This window comes from Oenanthe melanoleuca, chromosome 12 (genome assembly GCF_029582105.1).
Source record: "Oenanthe melanoleuca isolate GR-GAL-2019-014 chromosome 12, OMel1.0, whole genome shotgun sequence".
NCBI lineage: Eukaryota > Metazoa > Chordata > Aves > Passeriformes > Muscicapidae > Oenanthe > Oenanthe melanoleuca.
In genome coordinates, this window is record NC_079346.1 from 16,525,286 (window position 1) to 16,543,725 (window position 18,440).

The window sequence follows — 18,440 nt, forward strand, 5'->3', positions numbered from 1 at the left end:
TGCTTCCTAATAGTAAAGTATTCCAAGAAACAGCGACTGTGCCATAAAGCAGTTACAGCACTCTGAGGAAAAGAGATTTCAGGCCTGTGGTGCTCTCCTGACTCCTTCATGTGACATCAAAAAAAGAACTGCTGAGGGGATGAAGTGGGGGCTGGACAGCTGAAGGTACTATTACATTATGCATTCCTGCTGCAGTTTTAAACTCAGTTATTTACATACTGAAATACCACAGGATACCTGGCCATCTGCTGAGATCCCCAGGTGGGTTTTGCAGGTCACTGAGCTCTGTGCTTGCAGACCTCAAGGCAGCTAATTAAAACCCATCCAGGTATGTCCACACCAGCTGTACTTACACCACCTGACAGGGGAATTCCAGTTAAGCAATACCTGAATATCATTAATAGCACCAAAGCTTCTGATACTTCAGTCCAAGCACGTTGTAGATAACACCTGAAATGACTCATAAGACCTGATAACACTGGGAGAAATAACATATGTTAAACAGGCTTTTGTCCCTCCAGGTTTAAGTTTCACCAGTGTATTTTCACAGCACCACCTCGAATTGCCCAAGTGGTAGTTCTGTACCTTGGAATGCTGAGGAAAAGGTGGAGAGGGAAGTGCTCTGCTAGAGAGAAGGAGTGTGTTAAAACTTGGTGTCCTCAGTGTTCACCCGTGCACTCAAACCTCCACTTTATTTTTAACTCTGTAAGTGTGCATTTTTCAGATTTGAGACAATTAGTTTTGCCATTGCAAGACAATGCATTGCTATTATTTCCATTATTTCTTGGTGTAAGCCCAATAAGTCTTCAAATACTCTTTCTCTGAAGTAGTTATTTTTTAATGAATGTATCATAAATACCACAATCTTACAGTCCTGTGAGAAACTTCTTTATAATGCTCTCAAAAGTCAGAATGGTATGGTTAATTCTTGTATTTTAGATAAGCATTTTTTAGTAACACAACATAAAGAAATTTTGCAAACACAGATGACAGAAACCTGCTTTAAAGAAATTTTTATTTTCATCTTTATCAAATGGATAAAGGAGCAAGAATTCCTTTTTCATGTAGGCATGTATAGTATGCTAAAAAAGGAAAAGTGATTATCAGTATTTTAGCACATATTTTGTTTAGCCCTCATTTTTTTAAGTTTAATGAAATTGGATGACGTGTTTAAGTTATACCACACACATTAAAAAAATCAATGACTCATTGCAGATTTATGCAAGTTTTATTTTCAGCCTTCTAGGTGCATCTTCTCTCTGTAAAAAGGCACAGTTTACTTTGCTTTGACTCTCTTTTGAAAAGCTGCAACAGAGAGTCAAGTTTGGGTCCCATCCAAATTATACAAATGTTCATTATACAGAGGAAAGCTTCTGAGTGTTAATTACCTCCTTTTGTGTCAGCCTGGCCCCTGTCATGAAGAGCCTTGTGAGGAAGCAGGAAAGAAAAGGGGAAATTTCAGAGAGCCCTTAGGGATTGTTTTAAATGATCACTGAAGGGTAAGTTTCACTGCTTGTGGTCAAAACTCATAAAAATTACTGGATTAAGGTTTCTAGAATTTAATCCTGTGTTTGTGATAGCAAATTTGGATATTTAGATTGTTTTCTATTTGTTGTAAGTCATATATATGTATATTCATATTTGGGAAAAAAGCTTAATGTTTAATTTTTAGAGAATGTTACGCAGATGTTCATCTTTCTGCTTGTAACACTGGATATTTGAATGACCTGGTGTATTGGAGCACAAGGCTAATTAAACAGACACTTGACTGCAAGAGAAAACCATCTGTAAAATTCAGAGAGTAGCTGGGAACTGTAGCTGAAAAGACTTTGGGAGTGTCCAGGTGGATGGCGGAGTCACTGGTGTAACTGGAGGTGTTTAAGGAAAGACTGGATGTGGCATTTAGTGTTGGGTTTACAAGGTGGTGACCGGTTGTAAGCTGGACTTAATGGTCTTGGAGGTCTTTCCCAGCCTAATTGATTCTGTGACTCTGAAATTTAATCCCAAAGGGTAAAGACATCCCCTATTTTGGGTGTTGGACCATGCGCAGAGCCTCTGCTCCAAGCTCATCTTCCACACACTATGTTATATGGGCACTTCACAACATAGAACACACTAAGCTGGAGGGGACCCACCGGGACCAGAGTCCGATTCTGGACACCCCAAAAATCCCACCCTGTCCCGGAGGGCATTGTCCAAACTCTCTGGGCTCTGTCAGCCTTGGGCTGTGACCGAGAGGAGCCGGTTCAGTGCCCGATCCCACTCTGGGTGGATTCCTGACAAAGATGAGGACTCCCTCCAGTCTCCCTTTCTCCAGGCTGAACAAACCAAGTGCCCTCAGCTGCTCCTCATAAGCCTTTTCCTGCCGGTCTTTCTGCATCCTTATGGCCTCATTTGGATGCCAATAGCTTAATCCTTTTCTTTATAGTGTAGTGCCCAAAACTGCATACAAGACACGAGGTGAGGCGGTCGCAGAGCAGAGCGGGACCATCCCCTCCTGTGAGCGGCCGCTCCCAGAGGCAGGAGCTGCTTTAGTCCCGCCGGTCCCGCCCGGGCGCCGCCTGAGGGGCCCCGCTGCCCGGCCCCGCCATGGCGGCGGCGGCGGCGCCGCCCGGCTCCAAGATGGCGCCCGCGGCGGGCGGGACTTCCCGCGGCTGAAGGCGGGCGGCGCAGCCGCGATGGTGGCGGCGTGAGGCGGCGGGGCCGGCGGCTGCTCCTGCCCTCCGCGCGGCCCGGGCCGGGCATGGAAGTGGAGAAGATGGATGAGAATGAATGGAAGTACCACGGGGAAGGCAACCAGAGCCTGGTCGTCTCACACTGCCAGGTACGGGGGAGCCCCAGCCCGGGCCCGCGTGAGGGGGGCAGCCCGGCGGGAGCGGCCGCTCGGCCCCGCCGCCCGCCCTCGCTGCTTTCTTCCCCGGAGGAGTTTTCTATGCCGGGGAATCGGGCCCGTCCCGTGGGGGAGATGAGTGGGCATTTCCCCGGATCCTCCGTCATGGCCAGCAAGGATGGTAGGGAGAGCAGCCGATAGCCGGGAAGCTGGCGCCTGGAGATGGGAGCTGTGGGGAAAAGTGTTAAAATTCACCTTTTCCGTCATCATTCCCGGGTGCGGGTGATGTGACAGGAGAAAGCGAGCTGGTGAAGGCGTGTTTTTCCCTTTGTCACCGATCTGGCTCTGTGAGGAGTTTGAGCACTCGCTGCAGTGCTGGGCCGGGCTCCCAACTCTAATTGAGGTTTTTGGCTTTGCCTCAGAGCTGGTGTGATGTGACCCCGGCGGTCACTTCATTCCGATTCTCCCATCTACCTGTTGGTCTGGTTTTTTGTTTTGTTGATTCTTTTTTTTTTTCCTTTTTGTCTGGGGTATTTTGGGGTGAGGGGGGCGCACGGCGATAGAAGTGTATTTTATTAAAAAATTCCGGTAGAATAGCTTCAGCACTTGAAGCAGTAATGATTAAATGAAGCTGAATCAAAACAGGCAAACTCTAACAAGCTGACAGTGTATTCATGCCCCCCTTGCATATACATTATTTGCTTAATACATTGGGATACGTGTTCCTTGAAGGAGTGTATTCCTTTTCTAAAAAGTGCCTGTGGCGTTTTTTGTGCTTTACAGACGGATTTCTTTTTAGTTTAAAAGCTTGTATGCATTTGCCACAGAATGTTCTTGATGATTCATAGATCAAAACTCAGCAAAGCCAGAAGGATGAAATGTAGGATTTTTGTAGAAAATTATCTATAATAGAAGTTGATTCTTGATAACAGTTTTTAAAAATTATGTCTAAATGAATGACTGAAATTATTGGATTCTTTTATTGTGTTTTTTCTGTATTATAAGTATGAATTAGATGTAAAATATTAACAAATACCAAGCCTAAGAAAAGGCTAGAAATCTTGTGTTGCTCTCCAGACTTTAGGAGGGGCACTTCTTTGGCTCTGGCTTTTCCCCCTTCCTTTTCTTTATATCAAGTATTATTTAAAAGCAATTTTTGGTGCAAGAAGAACGTGTACGATTTTGTTTCCTGTCACATTTTAGCTTTGAAAAGGCATTGTAGAAACTACTCAGTCACTGGATGATGGGAATCAGGATAAATAATGGATTATTTGTGATGTAATTGTGATTATCTTTAAAGATGCGGAAAGTGAGGAAGTCAGCCAGTGACTCAGAATAGCTGCTGAGTGTGCCAGTTCTCTTTTTAACAAGATGCTAAAACATTTGAGATAAATTGTATCTACTTCACTTTCACTCTTTCCTTTATAGACAACTTTGAAACAGTAAAGCTTACATTTTGGATCTTTGTGTCTACTGATGACAAAGTCTGTCAAACGTGAAGCCTATAAATGCTTTTTAGACATTCATTGTAACTTTGTACCTCTTACAACAGGACATACTTGCACCATTAATCATCATCCTCGTGATCTGGTGTTAAGTTATTCTCAGGTTTGTGTGAACGGGTCAGTAGCACAGCTAAGATATTTTGACTGTCCTCGCTTCATTCTGTAGCTTTCTAGTTCATGTTTTTTGTGTATCAGTGCCAGAGGAAGGGATAGGGATTTGGTGGTGGTGGGAGAGACATGAATGGATGCTCAGAAACAAGTGAGAGGCCAGATTGGATCAGTGCATATGCTTCTTGTTTCCATGTTCTGATGTGTAGTGGGGTTTTGAAAAGGAGAGAAAGCTGGTCCCTACCTCTCTAAGTCTAAGCCTCTCTTCCTTGCTTTTGGAAAATTTGAGAAGTTTTGGTTTTTGAACTTCAACAAAAAAGTGAATTCCTATCCTTTTGGAGAAGTCGCCATGAGCTGCTTTGCCTCTCACAAAATGAGGTCTGGGGTGTTGTGTTTGAACTCCTGCTCTCTGCACAGCTAGGAGTGCTGATAACAGCCCTGTGCAAGGTCAGGGTGTGTGGGCTGGGGTGGGCAGCCTGGCTGGATGCTCCAGTTCCTGCCTGGAGGGCTGTGGCTGTGTTGGGGATGGACAGGAAGGGCTGTAAGGCCCAGGTCATCGCAGGGTGCTCTCCTGTGTTTAAGGCTCTGCTTATTCCCTGGAGTTGCTCCATTCCCTGTAGGTTGCCCTTTAAGACACGAATGTAATGCGTTGTTACTCCAGTACAGTACCAAATTAAAAAGTTGGTCATGGAAAAGTCACATGCCCAACAAACAGCTCTGCTGGCAGTGAGCTGATAAGCCCTGGACGCAGGCGACACGCAGCCACTTTTCCAGTGCGTCCACACAAAGCTTTGTCTGGCACTGGGATGCTGGCATCCTATGGAACGTGCTCTGTTGTTTCCATGAAAGTGCTGTCAGTGCTTGCTATGCTTTTTCCACTTGCTGGTTATTAATCCTGCAGGATGTAACAGTGACAGGAGTCTTGCTGTGTGCTGAAATCACTGCAAGTGCATCTCTGTTCCTTTTCCCTCCAGCGCAGGATAAGGATCCTGAGGCACGGCATGGGCTGCTCAACACGTCTCTTCTTACAGTGGTAGTCTTACAGAGTAACTTTAATTAGTTTGGCAGCAGTTACACAGTGATCCGGTGAATAAAGATGGAATGCCTGCTGAGCATTTCCAGTTCTCATTGTTATCACTGGAGCTCTGTACTTGCTTGATGAGCTCTCAAACTTCTGCTTTCATGAATTTTTAAAGTTTCAGTTCTGGAGAATCTAAAGTTCCAGAAGATTAACAGAGCTATGGTACAAATTTCTCTGGTGATCAAGCTTTTCCTTTTGTTTTTTATTGAAGCTGTGAATGAATTAATACAAATTGAAACTGAGTTGTGGTTGAAAGGCCTTTGTGTTGTCTTGCAGTCTGCTGAAGTGTTAGAATGATCAGTCAACTTTCCTACCTGATGGTTCTGGTGTGAAATACAGCTGGTAACTCTGAGGTGTTGGTGAGACACTTGTGCTGCAGGACAGACACAGATACGGCTCCACAAACCCCCAGTCAAGCACCATCACAGCCAACCAGGTGGTTTAGAAAGGAGGCTTATTTTTCCCAGAGTTTTTAGTAGGGAGTCACTCCTTCTGCTTTAAATTTGGCTTTAGATTTAAAAAGAGAGCTAAGCAGAGCTTTCCCTCCTTCTCCCTACTCATGAGCAGTAGAGAAGGTTCAGAGGAACTGCTGCAGAACAGTTATCTTCTGTCAGCTATTATGTCTTTCTGCAGTGCAGATACTTAATTTTTCTGAAGTGAGCTGCAAATCTTCCTTTGGAGTTTTGCATTTAATCTGTTGTTTGCTCTTGTGGGACACTTAACACTTCATTTCAAAAGGCTTCAGTAGATGTTTGTAGAAAGTAGTGTAAGCAGTTCTAGGAATAATAACTTGGATATCCTCCTGCTGTTGAAATATGTGCTTGTAGTCTGCAGTAGTTCCTTTATGACGTGAAGTATGTAGGTTCCTCCTGGCCTCTGTTTTACTTCTTATGTGTTGGGATATTGTGGTAACCAAGAGTGTAATTTTGAAATACATTTGAACATTAAACTTGTGTTTCAGGGTGAGTATGGGGAAGTCAGAAATAGGAGTTTTTTCCCCCGCTTGGTTTTTATTCAGTGAGATGGTCTAGAACAACCTTGGCATGTGCTTGCAAAAGGTTTTGGTTTATGGCTTTGGATTCCTGAATTATTAGTATTCATCTACTTCATGTCTTGGAATGTTTGCAGCTCCACCTAATATCTTTGGGTTTTGGTACAGGACTTAATTAGTAAATGCATAAAGCATCTCCAGAGCAAGCATCTGTGAGCTTACAAGTAGGAAAAGGGAAAGGAGGGGAGAAGGAGAAGGTAAATGAAGTGTAGCTAAGGAGTCTGGATGAGGGAGTCAAGCCGGGAAATCAAGCTTGCAGAAGGTTCTCAAAATTGGTGCCTACAAATAATGTCTCTTCTCTGTGATATTTATTTTCCCTTCAAGCTTTAGGAGCTTCCTTACCAATCCTTGTGCTGACTGCACAGGGGACTGTGAGCAGAGGTGCAGGGAGAGAAGGGCAGTCTTGTGTTTTAGCAGCAGTCTCTGTTTTCACTGTGTCTGTAGCTGCTTCCTGCATTGTGGTGGCTGCAAAGCATGTGCAGGAGATCACTTGCTGCATAAAGGAGAGAGGGATTTGGTTTGGGACTTTGAAATAACTCTATGAGAAGGAGCTTTGTGTCAAATCAGGGTAGATAATTGTTCCTCATAGAGCCTTTGCATTATGAAATAGTTTCCCTGTGGCTGGTTGGTTGTTTGTTTATGAGAATAATGACAAGTTCAGTTCTGTTGCAATAAACTTACTTGAGGAGAGGATGGGATTGTATGTTTAGACAGAAGGTGTTGCTGAAAGAGTAGAAAGCTTCTGGTTGCAAGGATTTAGTTATCTGCAGCTTTTCTCTGGTCTTGTTTGGCAGAAAGGGTTGATGCTGATCATTAATTGCTGTCTCGTTGAGAGAATCTTCTTCAGGTGCTTTTTCTGATGATGTCATTTTGTACAAGTCCCAAAACTTGTGGGGCCTGTTTCTTCTGTTGTTTTTCTGTGTGGATTTGCCTGAATCTGTTTTGTGCTATTGAAGTTTGTGTAAGTACTTTCTCCTCCAAAACTTCTAAGTTGTTCCTGAGAAATTCCAGATCCCTAACTATAAAGGAAATTTTTTTTCAGTTGTGTTCTGTTTTCTGTTCAGTTGTGTTCTGATTGGGTTTTTTTCCCATTAATATCTATGAATGTCTTGATTTCATGGAAATATAGAATAGACTGTTGATTCCTGTATTAAAGAATCTTCAATTTGGGAAATTTTGCTGTTCTTGTGGTTATAAATACAATAGTTTATTAATAAAGGCCTTCTCTGAATATTGCCCTGATTTAAAATATGGCCACATTCTGGTCTCTTGGTTCTTTTACAGACAGATATTACCAGAAAAAGATAAAATGCAACTTGTATTTGTTGAATTTTAACTTGACCAATGGGAAAGGCACAGTTTTGGTAAGAGTTGAACTTGAACTTAAACATCTCTCCTTGATGAGGTTCTTGTATTTACATTCCAAACCTGTGCTAATTCCTGCTTCTGATGGTTTTGTCAATCATGTAATGTAGGGAGGAGTTTTGCATCTGATTCTGTATTTTCTGCCTCTTGTGTTTTTGTATGTGTGTGTGTGTCTGGATTTTTTACTCTTATTTTTTTTTTAATTTCATAGGGCATTTCTTAGACCTGGCTTCACCAGCATTGTTTTTTTGAGTGTGTGCATATCTCAGCAGTGTCTAACTCTAAACATTGTTTAACAAAACCCCCACACCTGCACACCTTTAGCCTACTTAGATAAAAGGACAGGAATACAGCTTGATGATAAAGGTAATAGTCCTTCTTTCTTAGTTGTCATTGCTTTTCATTTTTAGAAGTTTTATTTACTTACTGTAAACAAGTAGAGGAGCTTCTGCCCAAATTGACTGAAGCAGCTATGAAAACCAATTGAAAAAGCCAAGTATGTGACCAGGGTGTGTCATCAGTGAAACAGAAAGGAAGAGATGCCTGTCTTGCTGTGAACAATTAACTTTTTAGGAACAGAAAGCAATCACCAGTTTGAGTTAGAATTTGGGAACCTTTGTGACACCTGTATTAAACTAGGATTCCTTGCATTGACCTTGGCTAGTTGATATTTAGATACACCTCTGTGGTCAGTGGATGGAAAAAAAAGACAGTTTTATATTTGTTTATATTTAGTGCTTTGGCTAAACAGGTACAAGTGTCACTGCTGATGCCATAACTAATTGAACTAACTCTACTTGAGTACAATCTACAAAGGTTTTACTATAAACAAAGAATTAAAAGTTGGAAGTACTTCCAGTCCTGTGAATTAGCTGTGAAGCTTTTTATTGACACACACTTCTCTGAAGTTGTTAGGTTGAGTCAACATCAAGGAATTTTAGTTCTGTATTGGGATTTCAATTCCACTTTGTACCAGTAGTTAAATTTAAAATTTTCTTGTGTTTACAGTGTTTCTGCACTGAAGGGATGCTCTGAATGCAGAGCAGTGTGTGTTCCATGGAGTGAAAGGGAAGGTGGTATTCAGCAGGGCTGAATGTAGAGAGGAGAGAGAGCAGAAAGACAGCAATGAATACTTTTCTTATATGAGTGCCTTAAGTTTTGTAGATGCAGTTGGGAAAACACAGCATGTATGTGGATGGACATGGGAGACAGCAGCTCTGTGCTCTCACACTAATCCCATATGACAGCGATCATTTACCTCCAGCAGCAGCAAAGCCTCTCTCCTCCCTGCAGAGCACTTCTTTCAGAGGCGCTGTCTTTTACTAGTCATGAGTGTTGGAGCAGACTTGTCTTTTGGTGACCTTCTTTGGAAATTCAAACTCTGCTTTGGGTCTACTTTTATTTTTTACCTGACTTTTGAGAATGCTGAAGGCTATATCCCGTGAAAATGTAAAATAAATCCCAGTTTTGCAGTGAAGCTCAGGAAGTCAGTAGCCTTGATTAAAAATGATCCTTTTTTTTTTTTTTTTTTTTTTTTTTTTTAATCTGGTTAGGTTCAGTGTTAACTCAAGCTTAAATGTTTTCCTTTTGCAGTTGAGATCAAATTGTTGTCTTTAAAAGATTTCTCGTGTGTGTTACATGTACTTGTAGTGCAGTGATGGAGTTTCTGTGCTTTGTCTGTGCTGCTCCTGTTTCTGCCCTCAGCTGACAGGGGGTGTGGGTTGGTTGTTTTGGATAAAGCAGCCTGGATGACCCAAAGCTGTGTAGGAGTGCTCGTTCTAAGAGCCTACTTTATTCACTCTTTTAGTTCTTCCTCCCTCCCAGCTTTTCAGTGGCTCTTCCTTTTGCCTCAGTGGATTTCTCTGTGACACAAAATAAAGTGTCAAGGAGGTGTTCTGACCTCCTTGAACTGTCCTCCCTGACCTGCTTTTACTTGGGAAGAACCAGAGTCACTGGATTCTACATGAGCACAAGGCTTGCTTAGGTGCCTTCTGGCTGAGTTGTTCTGGATGCTGAGAATTATTCTCTTGTTCTAACTATTCATTTAATTATTTAATTTCATTCTAATCCCTTGTACTGTTTTGACTCTTTATTTCCTCCCCCCATTAATAATTTCCTGGAATGCCTGGTTTCTCCAACACAACATCAGATGACTTGGCAGCTTAATGCTGGGAAGTGTGTGCTGCTGCTGATGGAGGGGGCTTTAGGGCAGCTTAAAGGGAGGAAGCTTAGGACATGTTTTTATGTTCTGATTGGTACAACTCACCTGACAGATGCACGAGGTATTTGATGTGCTTTTAAATGTTAAGGATCATTTTTTCCTTGTGTTTCACAGCAAGGATGCCAGGGCCTGTGCTGTACTAACCAGACAGTGCTAATGCATACTGAGGGCCAGGCATCAATGGGTTTATTCATCCTGTTCTCTCTCTGGTATGTGTTTCCACCTCGTTCCAGTGGGTGTATCGCTTGATATCATTTCAGGTACTCTGATTAGCTGCTTTGGCTGAAGGGCAGACATTTCTTTCTCACTCTTGCAGAGTGCAATCATTAAATTCTCTTGGAATTGGTACCGTCTGTGTATTGTGAAGTTATAGAAGCTTAGCTATAAAGTGAAACCTGATGTAGGGCTTAACTCTCACGGGAATCAAGATCATAACCAAGCAGAAAAAAAGTAAATTGGAACGAGTACCTGAAGTCTGATGCATGCTATAAGCTCTGTGCTAAAGAAAACAAGTATAAGGGGGGGTTTACTTTCAAATAATAGTTTGCCATATTGAATGGTGTCAAGCCAGATGCCATGCCAGAAATCCTTTATTCATGTTAAGAAATAAAACCATTGTTCTTCAAGGCCTCCTGTGCTAAATAAAAGAGTATTGTTCCGATTTCTGAATGCTTCTTTGCAGTATGTGTGTGTATGTATTGCTAAACTTCCTCCATACTGGCAGGAAATGTAGCTTTCCTCACTTTGTTTTGTGTGATCTTATCCACCTTATGGAGAAGAAAACTGAGTTAGAAAACAATTGTGTATGATATTATCAGTGTATTTCATTCAAAAGCTGAAAAATTTTCTAGCACTTAGTTTGTTTCCATCTTTCATAACCCTTCACATTTCAGAGCACACTGACCCTGGATGAGACCACCTTTTAAAATGTCTTGTGTTGAGTATCATGAAGGTAAGCTTTGGCTGAGGTGTCTGTACAGTGTGGTGGGCATGTTTTCACAGAGTTCTGTCATTTTTCAGAAGGAAGAACTCTCCGTCACTATCTTTTCTGAGATGTGAAGATAACACTTCTTTGTCCATTTTTCTCCTTCTCAGAAACTGCACTTTCTGAATAGAAAACCATTGTTTTCTGTTCAAATCCCTCAAACTAGAATTGGAATTGAAGGGGTTGTGGGATGTAGATTTGGAATAAAAAAAGTCAGAATAATTATTTTAGTTGACAAATACTGCATGCAGCTGCAGCATGCTACTGCAGGAATAGCTTGATATCAGCTAAACAATTCCATAGTTCATATTGAGTACCCTTGGAACTGTCAGTAATCAGTGTCTGCATATCACTGTGTTCAGTTTGTCTCCCTCTCTTGGACTGAAAATTAGGATGTACTCTCTGTAGGTGTCGTTGCTGTAGGTTGTTGTAAACCCACAATGATTAGATAGCATGAATAACCACAGTGGTAGCTCTGGCATCCTTAGGGCTGTATTTGATAAGTTCTTGGTAGCTCTTCAGGGTCAGCAAAACAGTGAGTTATATAACCAGTTGTAAAGAAGTTCAGAGCCTTCACAGACACTATTTTCTCTAAAAGTATTTGACTTTGTATCTTCATCTCCTTTGGCAGTGGTTGGTGGTGGTGTGTGAAATTGGTTGCAAAAAAATAGCAGAGTAAGAATTGTAGAGATTTGTTACCAGTCTTTGAAAGTGTTTCACCCCATGTTTATAATTTGAAACTTGTGTCTTTTGTATGCACATCTTTAAAAGAAAGATGGGTTTTCTTTCTCTGTTTCTGTATTGTGTGCCTTTTAAAGCAATAACGTAGGTAACTTTGTCATGTAAAATTGCAGTTAGTGCCTGCAAAAATACTGGTGAGTTTTTAGAATTTGAGGTGGCGTGGAGTGAGGGAGATGATGGGTGTAGGAAGGGGGTGGAGTTCCTTTTGGGACTTAAAAAGTTGCTTCCCAAAGTCTTGTTCTCGCATGGATCTTGCTGCGTATGTGAGCACAGGTTGGGAATCCACGAGATGAGAATCTTTTCCAGTTGCTGAAGGGGATGGCAGAGCAGTGCTTTGCCTCCAGACAAAAGCAGTTAATGTGGCTGCTTAGAATAATAATAGAGTAATAACAAATGACGTGAACCTGCTTATATGGAAAAGGACAAGCTGATGTTTCCCAGGCTTTGTGTTTGGACAGGCTAATTCTTTGTATTTTTATACAGAAACTTATTTTAAACCCACCTGAGCAGAGGTGGTTAGGAGCAGAGGGAAAATACACATATTTCTGTACATGTAAGCAATTTTACCAGCAGTTGAGCTAATTTTAATTTTTCCTATTTCTTTCAGTGCCACTAATTATTATCTGTTTTTTTGTTACTGATGTAGCAAGAGACCTGAAAAAAATCTCCATGATGCAAACGAGGTTGCTCCCTGAAGGGGAATATCAAGATTATAGATTTGCCCCAGTTGTGTTTAACTTCTAAAAGCTCTCCAGTTCAGGAGCCCTACAATTTATGACAGTGAGGTCATAGAATAAGGTCAATATCAAACACCAAGCTATAAAGAAGCAAATGTAAGCTTTTATCCTGGTTTCATAATGCTACTGCCTAATCCAAAATACCTGGATTGATGCCAGTCATATTTTGGCTGAGCTACCAAGGATTACTTTAGTTTTTGGATTTTATTGAGTAAGATTAATGTAATAGCTGTAGTAACAGCTCTGGTGAATAAAAATTTTTGCAGGTAAGCTTTTGGGGACCAAGCCAAGGACGCTGTTTTTTCCCAGGACACACGAGGACAAGAGCTGTGGGTGTGCACATCCTGCTGGTTCTCTGATGTCACCGATTTTGAATATTTTCACAGCTCTTCCCACAGCTCCTTCTCTATTGGCAATCCTTAACTTTGTTCTGCTCTAACCCAAACAATTGTTTGGTGATGGGGTGCTAAAGAAGTGTTTGCTTTTCTCGGTGGGGCTGTAAGCTGCAGACTCCAAACTCTGGCTTGGGACCGAGCTCCTCGGAGCACTGCTGGTTACATCACCCCAGCGCTCACGGATGTGTTTTCAGAGACGCCAGTTTTGCTATCCTTGTTACTAGTGTTTGTTTTCAGTTTTCCATAACAATTGGAAGTGGTTGTTGTTGTAGCCCTAGTATGGTCCTGGAGGCACTAAACGTTATCTGCCATCAAGCTGCTCTGCTCCCTGTGAGAGTTGTCCTTAAATTCCTTATTTGAGAGTAAGAGCAGTGTGTGTGATGTTCTGATGGGTTGGTTATTTTTAGTCTTTTGTCACTAAATGGAGACCAAACATATGCAGGGATTAAAAAAAAGTGTAGAGAATTCTTTGAATTAATTATTTTTCTAACTTATCTTACATCAAAAGTTGTGAAGCCTTTTAATGTTTTATGTGTTACGTTTGCCTACATCCATGCACTGTTTCTTTTTTTTCCCTTCTGCTTGCAGCCTCCTTTTTTAATCTTTTTATCTCTCTGGGACTGTTACTCAGCTAACTAAATACTCTGATGGTGACAGAGCCTGATGGAAGTGTTGCTAGTCACCTCTGTAAGCCCTTCCACTGGTGGCGGAGAAGGAAATTTAGGGAGCATTAGGATCTAGTTGATCTGATTCTCAAAGTGCTAAGGAGTAGTGACAGCCTCTTCAGAGATCTGTTCCCTTTGGGACTTGGGCCATTCTCGTGCATGCAGATAAGTATGGCACGTATTTGGTGTTCAGTCTGTAAATATAAAAAAAAATGAAGGCATTTTAAGATAACTGACAAAAAAACCTCGTGGCAACAGCCACCCACAGTATTTCCAAGTAAAGAATCAGCCGAGTGAATCAGAAATGAAATAGCATGAGAAATGTGGGCCAATATTTTTGGTGGTGATACTTATGCAGCAGTTGGCATTGTGACATCTGATGGATTAACCTTGGTGCTGTGGAACTGGTATTGAAATGCACAAAGACATGGATCCGGTTTCTAGCTGGAAATTTGCCTCAAAATAGGAAAGAAGTTTTTTGAGGTGGTTTTTTTTTTTTTTTTAGGTTTGTTTTTAGGGTGGATTTATGTTTGTTTGTTGGTGTTTTTTTTTTTTTATTTTATTTTATTTTTTTTTTTTTTATTTCCTCTAATCATCTAATAGTCTTACTAAAATGTAGTGTGGGCTGGCTGGTTTAAGTGCATCTGGAAAGTTTAGTTTGAGCAGTGTTATGTTTCCTTTTGACATCTTTAGACCAGCAACAGATTCTTCTTTTGCTGTATGTAAATTTGGTCATTTTGCCAAATCAGAAATGACTTGGTAATGAACAAATACTGTCCTGAGTCCTGTGAGAGCAAATAAGGTTTTCCAGAGCACTGGTTGGAATCTTGGCAGGGAACTGATTAAAAGAGATATCTACACTAGTCTTGAAAGATTACAGAATCATGTTTCTTAATGGATTAGAAGTGATAATCAGATCACTCCATCACTGATCCACTTACTTATGAATAATTAAAGCAGGAGATCCAAGTGGTTGAAACACTGTAAGAATAACACACAGAGCTACAGGCTCATCAGGTCTGGGCTGTGTCACCCATGTGTGGGGCATGAGAGAGGGAGTGTCACCAGAAATCCTGTCAAATCCAGGTGACTGTAATTACCACTCTCCTGGTATCTCCTTTTCTGTTGGGACACTCATCTTGCAGGACAAATCAAATTAACCTCAAAGTATCCTTTTATGTGAAAGTGTTTCCCAGATGTGGGTGAACGATGAGATTTATGGTGGCGTGAAACTTTACAGGTCTGGAAGGGGCCTTGTCTGGGCTTCAGTGGCAATGTCTGAACCTGGACCTAGCTTTGTTATTGTTTTGGATGGCACATTGTCGTTAGTTTTTCTTGTTTCCTCTTGCTCTCCATGTTAGTAATTAAAGATATCTGCATCTCTCTCCCCCATCCAAGCAGAAATAGCTTTTGGCTCTGAAATACAGAATAGAACTGGTGCTGTCATGCTGTGTGAAGTTTTTTAATGGCAAATAATTTGGAAGGGAAAAAGCTTAGATTCCATAAACCTGAAATGCAACTGGGACATTTTGTCTGCATTGTCTTTGTCAGAGAATCTGAGTGTACTTCTGTGGTAGTGCTTTAAATGGAATGTAATCCTTTTTGGTTTGTCTTGGAAAGACCCAAATGGAGGCAGACAGGCTAAGAGAGCTCTGGAAAACAGCTATTTGTCCCTACCTTCTGTGGTGCCCAGGTGTTGATATCCCCATTGTACCTGAATGGGCTGAACTACAACAGTGGAAGTAAATATCTCTGGGATCAGATATTTAGGCAGACCAGGGTGTTGCCTTTTAAGTCGGCAGGTTCCTTAACACCATATCAGACTTTGATTTTTAATATGCAAAGTCTCAAGCTTTTTGAATTGTTACAAAACTGATAAAAATAAAAAAAATTACAAAAATAGTGAGTTTTTCTCTGTTTTTAAGGTAAAATATTTGGAAAACTGCTATATTTGTTCCTGTATTATGTATTTACTCTGCAGAAGTTTATAACTAGCAGGGTTTAGTTTAGTGTTAAGTTCAGCTGTGTAGCTGCTGCAGGTAATTGGTAAATGTATCCTTATTAATTTGTAATGCTGTGCTGATATTGTAAGTGGAGTGGGCCTCGTGTCTCTTTTGGGGAGCTTTGGTGCACAGATGCCAGGGTGGGGGTGTTTGTGGTTCCATATGAGCTTTCCCAGATTTCCATAGCAGTGCTGTAATCTAAGGGAGCATTTCCCTGGGGCACTTGGTGACTGGAGTGGCTGCCTCGTTAAACTGATGGCAGAGCTGGCAGCAGACATTGCTGTGTTTGATTTCAGCTGGTGGATTTGGTTTCAAGTTGAGTGAAATAACCATCTAAAATGTGCTGTTTGGGTTTGTTTGGTTTTTTCCCCTTATTTCTCAGAGAGGTAGATGGGGGATTCAGACAATTGTGCTGTTGATAAATGCTAATGAAACCCTATTCTTTCCTATTTTCTTCCAGCGCTGTGTGGTGCTGCGGTTTCTGAAGTCCCCTCCCAATCAGAATAAGGTAAGATTTAAACATGTCCTTTGCTGAATACCCCCGGGTAAACTAATAGCCAGTGTGAGGAGAAACAAGAAACCTGTGAAAGAGCTGTGACTGGCAGGAGTAAGAACAAATGGATGTTTTGAAATGTGCCAGTGTTTCAGGGGGTTTTGCAACAGGAGGAAATCTGAGGTTGTCTTATGTAACTGGGTTAATGTGAGTGCTGATATTAAGAGCTCTGTGTGAGGCAGGGTGAAAGGCTGCCATGTGTCAGAGGGCAGAGCTTTCTGTGAGGGCAGCTGTGGCACAGTGTAAGTGTTCCAGATCCACCTGTGGGAGCACAGGGATGCTGAGGAGGAAAGGAGTTTTCTGGCTGTGGCCAGGTGGGACAGAACAGGAGCTGCACAGAACTGGTGCCATGGTCGAGGTCTGCTGTTGAGCATCTGTAAAAAGCCATGGAATCTGAACAAACACATGAAATGTTCACGGAATGCCCTTTGTCAGTGAGTGATTTTAGTGTCCTGTCTGTTAAAAAAGAATGTGGCAGGACACAATCTCCCAGTTTCTTTGATGGTACAGTAAGGTTTTCCTGCTCGAGAAGGAGCTGAAGTGAGTTACTTTAGTTTTCTTTTAACAGGGATAAAAAAATTGATCAAAAGCCAAAGGTGGAGCGTAAACACAGTGTTCCAAGGAAGAAAAATAAGAAAAGAGAGCACAAGGTTCAAATTCTTTTATTTCCTCAACCTTGAGAGGAGTCTTTAGGGTGTGTTAGCTGAGAGATACAGGGCATGGCTTGAGTTACAGCAGCTCCTGAACCATGGTTTTGTGAGGCAGTGACACAGTGACAGGTTGTTCTGATGAGGGAAATACAAAAAGCATTGAGGGTCTGCTGAGAACTGATGTGTGTGCTTAATTTTAGGAAAAAATAAACAAGGTTGAATGTAAAGTAAACATCTAGAAAGGGCATTTTATTGTTTAAATCCCAAAGAGGAATGTGAAAAGCATTCAGTTTAACAAGGGAGAAGTTGCTAAAGTAGAGGAAGGCAAAATTAGTGAACACAGCATATGTATGAGTTATTTGATGGCCTTTCTGCTACTATTGAACTTTGAAAAAAGGTCTGGTAAAACCAAAGTATGATTCAAGTTGTTTTTTGAGCTGCTTATATTGGCAGGATTTCAAAAATGTATCTTGTGCTTCTGTAGTAGCCCAAGATAATAATGTTTGGTGTTAACAAGAACAGTGATGAGTCCAGTGCATCACCAGAAAGGAAAGAGTGCTTATCTCAATTTTTAGTATAGCAGGAGAGAACTAGACCACACTTTACATAAAACGTCAGTCTGTTGCAGTTTATTTAAGAAAACAGAACACTGAGTACCTGCACCCTTTCCTTTTTAATTTTTATATATTTTAAGTTCAAAGAGATTGTCAGTTTTTAAAAACAATTACTATGCAACAGGGTATGAGAAAGTCCCAAAGGAAGGCAGGAAGTGACTTTTCAGTTACCCACCACAGCAATGAGGCTGGGCATGCACATTCCAGTGTTGCATTTTAGGAGAGCTGGCTCCAGTGTTCTCCATTTCCCTTGCATTGGGAGTGTGTGGACTTTGTGATGCACAATTCCCTCTAAATATATTCAATCACAAAACCTTCTATTTACTTATTCTGGTGATTTTTTTTTTTTTTTAGGACCAGTTTTTCTTGGAGCAGAACAGAATAAATATTTTATCATCAGATCAGTAAACAAATCCCAGAGAATTGGGGTTTTGGGGTGAACTTGCATATAGCAACAATGTCAGGGAATTTTTTTTTTTTTTTTTAAGAAGTAATCTGTATTCCTGACTTAAACAAAATGAGTTAGTCTGAAGTGTTCTGTGTCTGTGCATCACATCACAGGTCATCCAAAATAAACAACGCTGAAGGAATCAGTTCAAGCAAAATATTTTCTAGTAACACACTGAAATTCAGATGTGAACAAATAGGTGTCAGTTTCTTCTGCTTGACTCCTTTTGAAAGTTAAAGAAGTCTGGATGCTGCTTTGTGTTTTTAATTATCTGTTTAATTATGAATTTGGGATTAGATAATCCAATACTTGAACAAGGTGGTATTGTTTTGAATTGTAACCTTATTGTTATGATTGAAAAATACTCAATAATATAACTGCAGGCCTTGCATTTGTTGACTAGAAAGTCAAGTGTCAGATCTCATGGAGTGCTTTTATTTGTATATTGCTATTTTAGTGTATGATCTTCATGAAAGAATTTTAAAAAA

At 41.1% G+C, this 18,440-nt stretch overlaps 1 protein-coding gene across 1 annotated transcript in view; it reads left to right on the forward strand.

Annotated features, from left to right (window-relative positions):
* The first annotated feature begins 2,656 nt into the window (after positions 1-2,656).
* The window catches only part of IPPK (inositol-pentakisphosphate 2-kinase), a 29,217-nt gene continuing 13,433 nt past the window's right edge, over positions 2,657-18,440 (forward strand). Inside the window, exons 1-2 of the mRNA XM_056501398.1 lie at positions 2,657-2,824; positions 16,148-16,195. Coding sequence (XP_056357373.1) covers positions 2,744-2,824; positions 16,148-16,195 — 129 coding nt within the window. The 5' untranslated portion in view covers positions 2,657-2,743. The remainder of the gene's footprint in view (positions 2,825-16,147; positions 16,196-18,440) is intronic.